Genomic DNA, 13,230 nt, shown 5'->3' on the forward strand with positions numbered 1-13,230 from the left:
CGTCAACGGCTTGCCCCTAGAGACTTCTGACTGGCCGGCTGGCGCTTCCTTCACCTCTGTTCATTGGCCAGGGCGCTGCGGCGCATGCGCGAGAGAGAGCACCGCCGGAAGGCCCGGCCCCTTTTCCCCTCAGCCCAGCCCCGCCGCGGGCCACCTCCCGTCCCTCCCCTCCTCTCTTTCGGGCCGTGTCAAGCGGCGGCCACCAGCGTGGGGCGCGGAAGCCTCCTCCTCCCACCGGGCGGGCTCACGCGGGTCTGGCCAGCCGCAGCCGTTAGGCGGCCGCGCTCGCTCCCCTCGGCCGGGACCGGACAGGCAGCGGGGAGGCCGCGCCGCCACTGCGTGGGGCTCACCTGTTGGCCCGGGCCGCCGCTGCCCTCTCCTTCCGTCCCCCCTCCCCCGCCACCCCGGCCCGCCGTTGGGAGCCGCCGCCATGGCGGAGACCGAGGAGAGGAGCCTCGACGACTTCTTCGCCAAGCGGGACAAGAAGAAGCGGAAGGAGAAGAGCAGCCGAGGGGCCGCCGCCGCCTCCAGCGCCTCCAACGCCGCCTCTAACGCCGCGGGCGCGGCGTCAGCGGCCGGAGGAACCCGCCCGACTGACGGCAGCGGCTCCGGGGCCGCCGCCTCCAACTCCGGCTCCGCCAAGACGGCCACCAAGGTGCGGCTGGGAGGGTGGAGGAAGAGGGCGGAGGGGTGGTGAGCGGGGCCGCTCCGTTGGGGCGGCGGTGGGGGAAGGGTCACGGCTCCCTCAGCCGGCCCGGCCGGCGCCTTCCTGCCGGCAGGGGGCGCCCTCGTCGCCGGTCCGGGCTTGCGGCGCCGCCCCGGCCATGCGGGCGCGCTCGGCGGCGCGGGGCCCCCGGCCAGGCCTGCCACGGAGCCGTCGGGCAGGCCCCGCTGCGGGAGTGGGGAGAGGCGGGGAAGCCCGGCCCGGGTGGAGTCCCAGCCTCGAAACCCGCCTTGTTTCCGCCTGTGGGGGAGTGTGGGGAAAGCGGATCCGGTTGCCCGTCTGCGGCTTCGGTTCTGCCCAGCCCTCCCTGCTCTCTGGCTCTTGGCACAAGGCACCGGCCGGAACTGGGGATTTGCATCAGGGGCCAGCCATAGGCCACCTGGGTTTGTGGCGTGTGGCCTGTGGACCCTGGCGATAAGATACCCCTGGCTCTGCAGACAAAGTACGCCCAGCTCTCTTTGCCTCTCTGCCAGGAGGGGTTTTACTGCCAGTATTTTTTTTTTTGTACTGTATTACAGCGAAATGATGAGAGTGCAAGAAAGTGCAAGCGCTCCTAGTTGAGTTACTGCCTTACTACTGGCCACGCTGTATATTTTAAAATGCTTTTTAAGAAATGCTTTGCTACTTCCTAATGTTTAGCTTGGGGAGCTTGATATCTGCAGTAGCTTTCTAAGTAGACCAAGGTCAGTGAATTCAGCTCCTCTTCTGCTCATTTGCTTATAAAATAATATCTGGCTTTCACTACAGCTTGTGCTTGGTTTAGAAATACAGATCATTAAATGTGAAAGGTGCATTCGTTTGAAAACTGTGATGTTTCCATGGAGATGGGGATATAAGAAATCTAAAAGATTTTAGAGCTGTAGATTCACGCTTTTCCAAAAGACTGAATCTTCAGCAGATGGTGCAATAACATGAGGTCACTTTCTACTTCTGCTGTTACTTTAAAGCAGGTCAAAGTTTTCCAGCTAGGGGTTCTTAAAATAAGCTGTATTCCCAGCTGTTCAGCAGAAAGGGGGCTATACCATCAGAAAATCCTGCTTGCAACGTCTTAATATTTAAAATAATATAACTGCATTTTATGTAGAGTGTAGGAGTTACGTAGACTACTGGTTAGGCTGTGTGTATCTTAAAGCTGTGACTGGGAACATGGAAGGACTACTTATTTGGTCTGGTCTGTTTCTGGCCTACCTTAATAACCCCAGAATCTACTGATTCTGCAGGACAAACTCAGCCTCATTTAGGGGGTCCCTCTTTCCGCAAACACATAATCAAACTCCCATTTTAAAATCTTAAAGTGGTCCTCTCTGAAGACTAATATTCTGCTGGTTTTGTGTACTAAGATTGCTGTGGGTTTGAAGCTGACCTTCTTACTATTATAAAAACATTATTAAGAAAACAAGAAGGGCTGTAAACGTGGTTGTTAATATGAAAAGTCAAATGTGCGCATTCAAGCTGTCATAAAAGCTCACTGTTAGTAAAAGGGAGAGGTCTTGCCCTTGTATGTGCCTGGTCTTGACTGCATGGTCCTGTTTCCTACTTTGCATTGTCCCTTGACTTCCTGCTGTATTTTACTGAGATGATGTGGTTTTCTTTCACTTGAATGACTTTTTTTTGCTTGGGCATTTCTTAGCTGTTCTACTGAGTTAAAGTCAGCGCACAAGTGCATTCTAGATGACATGTAGTGAGTTAAGAGAGGAGGGAGTGGAATCCTTTCCCCTGTTGGCAGTGGTACACACAGGTTGGTTTCCCAGGGAACTGCACCTTCACCCTTAGGTTTTTTTGTAACATCTTAGTTGCATTCTTCTTTTCTACTTCCAGTGTAAAGAAGGTAACAATTTGTATTTTTCTCTTCTTACAGGAAGAGGATGATTGGAAGGAGTTTGAGCAAAAGGAAGAAATTGATTATAGTGGTCTTAGAGTTCAGTCCATGCAAATAAGGTACTACTTCTTTTTTTCTTTTTCTCTCTAGTATAATCATTACCTATGTCAAAAAAGTATGTTATTTCTTCAGAGCTGCCTCCATGGAGTCCAATTAAACAGAGGTTTAATATGTTTCTCTTAGTATGGAAGTTTGCTGCAGGGTAACATGGTTTTGACTAGTCTTTGCCAATGTTCTCTTTATTTTCTAAATCTCTGATACTCTAGGTCTATCTGTTTTGGTTGGGACACAAATTTTTGTTACAAATGCTTAACATTCCCCTCCATAAAGATAGTAAAGTAGGAATTTCTGTGAGAGAGGAGTGCAGGATAGTAACTCCCACTGAGTCATTTAACTGCTGTAAGGGTATTTGCCTCAGTCTGTTCAGCATCTCAGTTTAAGAAGTGAATTCCTGAACCATTGCATTTTTATTTAAAAAAAAAAAAAAGAAAAGAAAAATATAGTTTGTAAAACTAGTGTCCCATGACGTTATCCCACAGGGCTGCCTTTATGATTCTAATCCAAGATTCTTTGCTTTTTCATTAGATTGTTCCTGTAGTCTGGTCTAAAGTAAGTCTACTTAAGTCTGTCCTAGTTAAGAAAAATGTTTCATCAGGTCAGAAAAAGGATTTTTGTTACCTCAGTCTTAGACTGAGAATGTCATGTGATCCTCATTGTCCAGTTATTAATGATGTTCAGAATAAAGCCATCTTAAAATAATGTTGCCTGTAACAAGTGTAGTAGATGCTTTCTTCATTTTTTGAGCAGATCTTACATATTTGCTTTTTATCTTTTTTTTTTTTTTTTTTTGACACCTCCCTGCCCTCTTCAGTTAACTAGTTCTTTTAGGCCATTTGCACATATCTGGTCAACGAGCTCTCCATACTGTTGAAGTGTCACAGCAGATAATCACATGTCTGAATGGACAAGTAACAAGACTGTTTGATTGAAAAGCGAGTACTTTGGTTTTCCAGACAAAGGCTGGCATTCTGAATGCTTTTGATGCTGTAGCAGATTTTCAGGCACATGGAAGTTTCTGCTGCAGGATTTTTTTAACCACTCAGTGGATCCAAGGGGGGGAGTAGAGAAGTAAATGGAAGAAAAACCTGCTGAAGGTTATAAATTATCCAGCTCTGGAGATCTCTTTGCTGAAAATAAGATACAGAGTATCTGGCCGGGTGGAGGGCAGGTTGTTACGTATACTCTGTTCCAGCTAGTCTGTAGGTATTTGCTTTTGACGGTAGTTTAAAATAGGGTAGTGATGTGTTTAGGCCCTTGGTCCATCTTACTATAGTTGTTACTGTATTTGGATGAACTGTGAAAGGCCATTTAATTTTCAGAAATGGTAGGTATTTTTAACTGTTCCCTGCTTATTTCTTATACAGAAAGCTTATTATATCATGGTTGCTAGGATTTGGTGTATTATAGACTTCTTCTGTATTCACACTTTGCTGCTGTTCAGATCAGTGTCTTGGGTTGTTTTTTTTTTAACAGCCTTACCCTCCATATATGTCCCATTACAACACACAACTTCTGTAGTAGCTTTGTCTAGCAAATTATTTTGAGTCTCTGACTATTTCTGTGCAAAATAAAATAGTCTAAATAAAATACAGTTAGGCTTTTGCATAGGATTTATCTTTTAAAAATTTCTGTCACTACTTTTCCACAATGTCTTCCTCTTGACTACAGCATTTTATGGAAGCTAGAGTTGTAGCCCCTTCCTGCTCTGTCTTCTCATCACTTCCAAATGCATGACAGTCTTAGTAAGAGAGAAGTCTTTAAGCTCAAAATAAGAAATAATTTATTTAGTCATGTAATACAGTTTGAATTTGGTGTTGTTTTTTAAAGAACCTTTTTTCCTTCTCAGTTGCCAAGTTATGTAGCAGTGCACCAAAAATTGTTCAGATGGAAGTACTAAAACAGTGGTTACAGGACTAATGTAGTCTGGTTAAAACTAGTATCTTCAGTACAGTAGCTGTGAAGTCTTGTCTGTGGTAGCTGTGTCATCTCTGGTGAGTCTTAAGCCTCTGTGTGTAAAATGCTACTTCCCATTTCTCTTTTATAGTGAAAAAGAAGATGATGAAAGTGAAAAAAGAGAAGAGCCCGGTGACAACTGGGAGGAGGCTGGTGGTGGTGTAGACAGATCATCTGGTCCTTGGAACAAGCCAGCTCCTGCACCAGCACCTGTCGTTGAACCAATTGGTAAATTTAACTCGAGGTTGTTGCTTTTTTCTATTGGAAGGTTGAATTAAGCTGCTCAGAGGGTAGAGCTGAAGAAGCAGTTGCTATGCAGGCACCTTCTAACATACTAATGGCTTGTTTGATGTACTAGCAAATGAGGAAATTTTTCCTGTGAAGAGTTCTGGGGAACTGATTTAATGGTACTGTCAGATACTTTAAATAAACACAAATGGGCAAATTTTTATTTCCAACTTTGAAAGGAGGGGGAGGGGAAGCATTCCATCTTTGAAGGAGGTCCCTCTGTTTTGCAATCTGCAGCATATCTGTTGGAAACATTTCTGTTGATCCAAAAATATTGCTTTGGCAATTAAGTGAATATTCAGCCAATATCTGATGTCTAATATGGCAGTTCTTGAGTAGGTTAGTAATGGTTAGTAATACACTTTCCAAATTGGTTCTAGGGTGCAGAGAATGTGACATTGCAAAATTGATTCTTTAACTGGGATAGGACTTCAGTTTTTGTTAAATACAATTTATTAGCATCAGCAGAGATAAACTGCTTAGCAGTCACCTGAGTTCAGACTATTCTCTTCCATTGAGCAATTCGTTGAAAAGTGGCCTGCTGTGTTTTTTCTTGATTACACAGGCAAAGAGGTTAAGTTAAGTAATCAGTGTTATTACATTGTTGATTGTTATCTTAAATACAGACTGTTTGGATATTCTTTTCTGCATCTGGTGAGGTGCATCAAATAAGATTTGGCAAATGTGTAACTAGTGTTTAAATCTTTAGTTTTAAATGTAAGCTGCTAATAAATTGCAAGTAAGAAACATGAAGTCCTTATCAGTGGTTTTGATTCCCTGAACTTTGTGAGCCAGTACACCGGAGACACATTTTAGTTTAAGCATAGGTTGAATTAGGTGCCACCTGATTTCCTTGTCTAAAGTATTTGCTTCCAGAGCTTTACAGGGTGCAAAAACATACTTGTTAGATTCTTTTTTGTGTGTGCATGTGTCTGTTTTTTTTTTTTTCAGATATGAATGCAAACTTACTCCCTTGTCTAAATCTTGTTCTTATAACTAGTTACAGAAACCCCAGAACCAGTTCAGACTGGTGGTGTATACAGGCCGCCTGGGGCCAGGGAGGGTGGCAGGCCACGGAGAGCACAGCAAGGACCACCAGAAATCTATAGTGATACGCAGTTTCCATCACTGCAGTCCACCGCCAAGCTTGTAGACAGTCGAAAGTAAGTACATTCCGTTCATTCTCTGAGACATATTTTAACTGCCTTCTCTAAGTTCTTATTTTGTTTTAGGGCTTAAGCCTGAATCTTTCCACAGAGGAAAGAAATAACTAAGAAATCACACTGTTTGGCAAAGAGAGATGGGAGAGACCTTCACTGTATTTTCCAACTCTAGGAAGGGCTTCCCATGAAATAACTTTCATAGGACATAGCCCAGTGAGACAGCCAAATAAGATTGCCAGTTACCTTATCTTTGGCTTGCTGAAGGATTTCCCTAAAGCAGAATATTTCTGCTCTTGACAGCATCTCGTTCCCTGAGATACGAGCCATGGTCAGGCTCTGTGTTATTACTGTCAGTAGACATGAGTAGGATGTCTTGAGTGTGCTGCCTTCTCATTAGAGATGTGAAGGTAACTTAAATGAAGGAATGGGGTTTAATACAAATATAAATCAATAAAGTTGCTCTCTGAACTGTTGTTTACACTGATGAGCTCCCAGAGTTTTACCGAAGTGTTTTGTATTTTGTGGTGCTGGAGACTCACTCCTGATCTTTCTGTAACCTCATTCCCTGCAGAAGAGATAGCTAGGCAAATACCTAATTCATTTGGGTTTTTGTTGGGGTTTTGGGTATTGGGGGGGGGGGGAGGGGGGATGGAGTGGAGTGTGTTTTCTTCCTGCTTGCTGTGTTATTGACTAATACAGCCTAGCAGAAGCTTTATTTCTTCTATTTTTTTGGTGTGGCTTTGTCTGCTTGGCAATGAGACACACTGTAGTTGATACTTTAGAGTTTGAACAGTGCAGATTGAGCTAAGATGAAATTCTGAGTGAGCAATTCTAGAAATGGACTTAGGCTTTCTAAAATGTATTTTTCATAAATGCACTTAAATTTACTTTTGAGAAGGTTAATACTGAAATTTAGAATGTAATCTGAATTGTACTGGGTGATGAGCTTGATCCTGGAGATAAGGTTTTACAAGATTTGCTTGGGAATGTTTGGCTGTTCTGTTAAAACTCTGGACCTTGGTGTTCTTGTATTATGATGTTTTTGTTGGGATGGGGTGGAAATAGACTAGAAATTCACTATTCACGAGTTAGTTATATTTACTGATTACATTTATTTTCCCTTAGGGATAAAGAAATGGAGAAGAGCTTTGAAGTAGTAAAACACAAAACTAGAGGTAGGGATGAGGTCTCAAAAAACCAGGCACTTAAACTTCAGCTAGACAACCAGTATGCTGTGCTTGGGGATCAGTAGAGCTGCATACACAATACAATTAAGGAATGCTTTTTTGGTAACCCTTCTACTAAGGTAACTAAACTACAGCTAACGGCTATGATGAACATGCTACCTTATTTCTGCTGGATCTACTGCAGCAAGTGCAGACTACATTGATGTAAGTGATTGGTTCTCCTGCACTATGGAAGCATAATATGTTACAACTTCTCCATTGGATATGGGGCAGATTAATGTGAATGATTGAACGAGAGTCATCAGTGTTCTTTAATTGCTCAGAAAGATACCTACAGCCAGTGGTCATTTCAAAATCTTTTTATGTTCAGATACTGAGCCTTCGTAAAGGTTGACTACCTCAGACTTGCTGCACTCATTGTGGACACCATGTGGATCACAACTTCTGGAAGAGAAGGTTACAGCTGTTTTAGTGGCCATCTGAAACTTGAAACCAGCTCTACTGGATTCCTGTCAGAAATCCTGCAGAAGTCAGCCATTTGGTTCCAATTTGCTATAACAAAGATTTAAGTGACCTTAATGACAAACCTATTCTGTTCCCCTTCTGAGGAATCCTGTCATGTGTAGCCATAGCCTGCCTAGAGACTTCTGGAGCGTACCATACCAGTCATACGATCCAAGTATAACAGAGCTGTAGTTTGTTTACCTTTTTAGATAGCTGTACTGAAGTAACTGCAAAACAACTTAAAACTCATTCAGTATCGGATTTGAGGAATGATGGTTTTGAATGTTCTGTTTGCATTAGCCGTTTTTACAGGTGTCGTTTTTTTTTTTTTCCCTTTCTGTTCTCCACAAAAAAATGCCTGCCTTGTTTCTGGTATCAACTTGCAGTATATTTAAATAACAATGAGATGTTGTAGTGACATAGGGTTTGTTTTGGGTTTTTCTTTTGTCATGAGGTTTGTCTTTCTCAACCGAAAGCACTAAGACTTAAGAGTTTTGATTTGATACAGAGGTATCCAAACTCCATCTACAGTCTTCAGAATTCGTCTTTTAAAAATGAGATACGTGGCAGTAGTGATACTAGATAAAAATTTCTTCTCTATTAAAAATAGCTATGTTTATTGAAGGGAAATGGTTACTTGAGAACCAAAGTAACTTAGTATGCAGAGGGATAACTAAAGCTGGTAAGCCTTATTCGTTTGGCTACTTCTGTGAAGCATGCAGGCTTTTTGAGGCAGAATTCCTCTAAGTAAAACTCATAAATGGTGTTTATTCAAAGTCAGGAAGTTTAGTAATAATGGGAGGCAATGACTTCTCTAAGTTGTTGTCACCTCTGACTTAATTTAGTGGAAGTAGGCAAAATGGCACGGATACACTAAGAATATAGGACATTGCCTGTAACTCTGATGTGATGAACAAAACCTACCAAGTACCAGAAGTGTCCTGCTGTAACTGTTTTTCTCTTCTCTGAATTCTTACACCAGAAGCAGAATGAAGTACAATAGTGGCATGCTCCAGTGTTGAGGTTTCTCAGAGTAAATGCCAAAAAATAGACCCAACATCTATAAGAGTTGCCAATGGCAATAAAAACAAGGGAACAAAACAAAACTTGCTTACGTGTGTGGGAGTACTGTGTATGTGCAGAAGATGAGGATAGTGCAGGAATTGTCTGGTTGGGTTCCCTTTTGACTAACTGCTGACTCGCTTTATATCGACTTCTTTGAGGCCAATGGAATTTTGCTGTTGACTTCAGTGGGGCTGGGGTTTCACCTGGTTCTTTTGTGCACAGACTAAAACTGGCCTTGCCCTTGCAGAGTTAACTGTCTCTAAAACGTCTGCTAGAAGCTGCTATTAAAGAGAGGGCTCAAGTGACTATTCTTAAAAGTTGGAGACTTCATTTGGAAACAAAACCCCACTGAAAGACTGATACCAATACCTTGGAGTCTGAGCCATGTATCTTCCTTGAAAATACATTGTTGCCAGCAAAACTGTTGATTTGTCACTAAAGCTTTCTGTGGAATTCATGGTAAATGGACATGTCACTTGATGTGGTAGAAACGTGAAATCTTAAAACGCTTTTTCTGATGCTTTAAAGTGATTGAGATCACCAATGCACATGAATAAAGTTTTAGTCTACTGTATGAAGGGTAGATGAGACTGTCCATTGTACCGTCGTTATTTGAGGTTTTGGGCGTGAGTTCTGGCAGTTCAAGAAAACCCTGTAACAGTTTCAAATCAAATAAAATGGAAATATACATGGATTCTGGAGTCTAATGAATCTTTACCTTTAGTTCTAGCTTATGACTGTACAACAGCTGTGGAAACGCAGACCATTTGGATCTCCTAAGGGACAGGCTGTGGAGTGGGTAGTCAGCCTTATGGTCAGGTGGGCGATGTTTAAGAGCTTATAGCAGTACATATATTAATATGACTTTTATTTATGCATAGAAGTTTGGTTTGCTACCTGTCAGAGTGTCTTCTTACTCCCACCATATAGGACTGGTTAGAGATTGTGAATTGAGTATGAATGAAGCTTTGCTTTCCACTTGAAAATAGCTCTGCTAAATGAAAGAATAAAAAAAAAATAAAAACAACCAAACTCTGGATGGTTGCTGTCACCCGAATCTATCAGCTACTGATAACTGGAGGTGTTACTCTGGGGGCTTTTCTCAAGCATATAATTCCCAGTTCTTTCTGAAGGCATAAAGGAAAAAAATCAGAAATGCAGCAGATTTCCATAGTACAGAATGTTAAAACTATTTTAAAGTGTTTCTTGTGTAAAATAACAGTGCCAGCAACTATCAAAATGCCAGTTGTCAGTATCTTCCTTGTAACAGTTAATTGTTCTGCATGCTTGAAATTTTGAAAAGCAGTCGTCTGTGGAAGCTCAGTATGCTTTTGAGACTCTGAAGTCCAGCTTTATCTAGTGTGGTGTTGCACTCATGTGAGGCATGCTAAGAATGTCCATTTTATTCCTTCAAAATGCTTGTTGGAGGCTCATTCCATAAATGAAGGACTGTCAGTTATAGAAATGAGACTTGATACCAGTCAGTAAAATGCAGTTGTGTGCCACTTCAGAAACTTCCTAACTTGTAACATGCTTTTATGGTGAGTTAGTTATCAATTTCCAATTTAAAGTTTCTGTTTTACTTTCTCTGGCTTAGAAGAAAAACACAGCCATAAAGTTACCGACTTGCTAGTAGAACACTTAAATGTCTGTTCCTTTCTCGGTAAGTACTAGTTTAGATTTGTGGTTCTCAGTGATATAGTCTGTATTTAAGGAATGCTAAAATGCCAAAAACTAGATAATTATAATGAAGTTGCACTTCCCAAATGCCTGCTGTAGGAGTCTGGCATCTGTATCTACTTGAGCTGATGATAAATGTCGGAGCGGATTAGTTTTGACCATCTTTGTTTTAGCTGTGCCATGTTTAATGCTATTCACAAATGAAGAAGAATTGACAACTAAAAGTGACCATCTTGTGCTACTTCAGTTTTGTCTTTGTAGCTAGCTTGGCCTGTCATGTCCAAAGTAACTCTCTCACAAAACTTATGAATAGATGAGTTTTTAATGGTACCAGTTATGTTAGAGACCTGGCACCACAGGGGCTAGGGTTTTTGGTATTTGACTGCATCTGTTGGCTCTTGGAAACTCTTTCACCACAACGTGGCTGAGACACCTGTGCTGTTTATGTTAGGTAAACACAATATACACTTCATCAGGATGAACATTTTGGAGTTTGCTTATCTGCGCAGTAATTGTGTCTTGTTGTCTTTCTAATTTCAGCCTAGTTGAGCAGTTCTAAACTTGCTTGTGGTTTTTCTGTAAAGTACCATAACTAAAATGGAGCTTTTTTTTTCCTCCTTAGAAGGTGTTTGTTTACAAGGTAGTAATATTATTCTTTCCAATATTGACATGGTCAGAGAAATTAATACCTCATATTTTACATGACCAATTTGTATCAGAGGCTCAAGAGATTAAATTTTACCGAAAACACCTCGAGTACTTAAAGATCTTTATGAATAGCTGGAATTCAGGTTTTGTCGCTTGACAGTAATTTAGTTCCTGAATTGTCCCTCTCTGTTTTCAGCTTTTAACTTCACAAATAGGTTTTAACAGGGGCTTTATTTGGGAATATAAGAAAATAATATCATGCGTATTTAAATTTCAGATATATAGATTAGGTAAGGGGGGAAATCTGACATACTTGCCAATAAATTCTTCAGAAAAAGTTAAAAATTCAGCTTGTCTGTATCAAAGGTAATATGAGAACTTGCAAGCTCTGGCACACGGAAGAACAGATGACAGCAGAAAACAGAACTGAGGAGTCTAATACTGATTTGGCTAAGTCATAACTATCATATCTAGAGTTTGGCTTCTGAAACACCGCATGTAGTTCTACCATGTTCTGTTTGAAGTGAAACAGAAGAGGAAGGAAGGCTTTTTTGGTTTTTTAATTAGGGAGAGTGGAGATACGCAAATAAAACACAGGAGGTATAAGAGATGGATGAGGAAGGCTGTTTTCTGAACAATAGTGTTAAATGCACAGCCTGAGGTAGGGAGTGGAGTGTAAGTGTTGGAGAGATGTGCTGTGTGGATAAGCACTGCTTTCACAAGTGACACATCCATCTGATTTTAAAACAGCAAAAGTGTTTGAAGTTCAGTATTTGGGGAAGGTATCCCATTTTTTTTTTCCCTGTTTAAAGAAAAGAATTAGGAAAACCTGTTCAGAGAGAAGGTAGAATTTTGCATTGGTGCAAAGCTGTCTAACCAGTTCCTTAAAGAGACAACTGAGAAAGGACAAACGCCAAGATGGTTCAGCAATCTTACTAGGAAATAACTTGTTTCATGTTTAAGAAAACTCTTTTTCACTTCTACATGATAAAGAGCTGAGACACTGGTTCAAATTGCTATGAAGACATTTCCTTTTTTTTGTGAAGCATCTTCTAACGGTACGTATATCATGGGTTTATGCTCAGTTGCTTAGAATGTATATTGATACAGCAAGATTGATGAAGTTCAATGAGCTGGTTAGCCAGAATACAAATATTAAAAATGTCTCAGTATTATTGAATTGCCAGAAAAAGTAGTGCATCTGGAAGACTGGAATGGAAAGTATAATCTAAAACAACTGTGTGCACTGAGAAGAAGCAAGCCTGTTTTGTAGCAAGAGTATAGGACCAAGAGAGTGGGATTTGGCTTTGGTTTTCCACTGAGCTGCTGTGTTAACTTCAAGTTATTTTGTTTCACTTTGCCTCAGTTTCCCCAGCTGTACCAAAAAACCTCAACAACCTACCTCACAGGGATGTTGTGAGGCCAAAGCTGTTCTTTGTCAAGGGCTGGGGCTGAAGGAAGGTGCTACAGAGAACTGAAAGCCTTTATTAAAATATCTTTATGAGCTTGCATTATCGTATTTTAATAAAACTTTGGGAAAAGCTTATTTCTACAGCATGTAATACACATTCTATTTAAGTATTATGTAATTAGACTGTTACTTTAGTATGTATGGGCAAGGAGAAAGTTCAGGCTGAGCACTCTTAACTGGTATTTCCTCTCTTTAATTATCTGTGCAACCTAAATGGTATATTAATATGAGGCTTTTTGTTTTTGTGTGGAATACATTAAAAATCAATATTGCTATATTTTGTAAACCCCATGACTGTAATAAAATTCTGCTCACAATTGATAGCCATCTCTTACAATGTGGCTGTTTTAAAGCTTGTTCAAATCAGGTGAACTGGAGATATTCACTCCTGAAAGTATGTATTTGTGTCAGGACATAAGTGATCTTTTGCAGTAGCAATGTGGTCTTCTTCCGCTTCCCAGGTATAAACACACATTTGTGCTACTCTGTATCCTTTCCTGTATTTAAGTTGAAGTAACATGCAGGTACAATGAAAATAAAGGAGAGTAATTGTAACTTTAAAACTTGCAAAATCTGGTATTAAGACAGGCTCTGAAGGGAAGAAAAGG

At 41.2% G+C, this 13,230-nt stretch overlaps 1 protein-coding gene across 3 annotated transcripts; it reads left to right on the forward strand.

Annotated features, from left to right (window-relative positions):
- Positions 1–150: 150 nt before the first annotated feature.
- On the forward strand, positions 151–9,517 carry CDV3 (CDV3 homolog). Of its 3 annotated transcripts, XM_086742816.1 has the most exons (6): positions 151–655; positions 2,583–2,662; positions 4,708–4,844; positions 5,905–6,067; positions 7,193–7,242; positions 7,625–9,517. In XM_086742816.1, the coding sequence occupies exons 1-6, from the start codon at positions 431–433 to the stop codon at positions 7,639–7,641; spliced, it is 672 nt and encodes a 223-aa protein (XP_086598942.1). In that variant the 5' UTR covers positions 151–430; the 3' UTR covers positions 7,642–9,517. The 3 variants fall into 3 exon arrangements, with proteins under 3 accessions (XP_086598942.1, XP_086598941.1, XP_086598943.1); XM_086742815.1 differs by having other exon boundaries at positions 7,193–9,517; XM_086742817.1 differs by lacking the exon at positions 7,193–7,242 and having other exon boundaries at positions 153–655.
- The last annotated feature ends 3,713 nt before the right edge of the window (positions 9,518–13,230 follow it).

Source organism: Chlamydotis macqueenii, chromosome 2 (genome assembly GCF_036417535.1).
Source record: "Chlamydotis macqueenii isolate bChlMac1 chromosome 2, bChlMac1.mat, whole genome shotgun sequence".
NCBI classification, from domain to species: domain Eukaryota; kingdom Metazoa; phylum Chordata; class Aves; order Otidiformes; family Otididae; genus Chlamydotis; species Chlamydotis macqueenii.

Excerpts from the sequence above, each read along its gene's own strand:
- CDV3 (XM_086742815.1), top strand. The coding sequence starts at position 431 with ATGGCGGAGACCGAGGAGAGGAGCCTCGACGACTTCTTCGCCAAGCGG. Across the intron at positions 656-2,582 it reads CCGCCAAGACGGCCACCAAG|GAAGAGGATGATTGGAAGGA; the intron begins GTGCGGCTGGGA and ends CTCTTCTTACAG. Across the intron at positions 4,845-5,904 it reads ACCTGTCGTTGAACCAATTG|TTACAGAAACCCCAGAACCA; the intron begins GTAAATTTAACT and ends TCTTATAACTAG.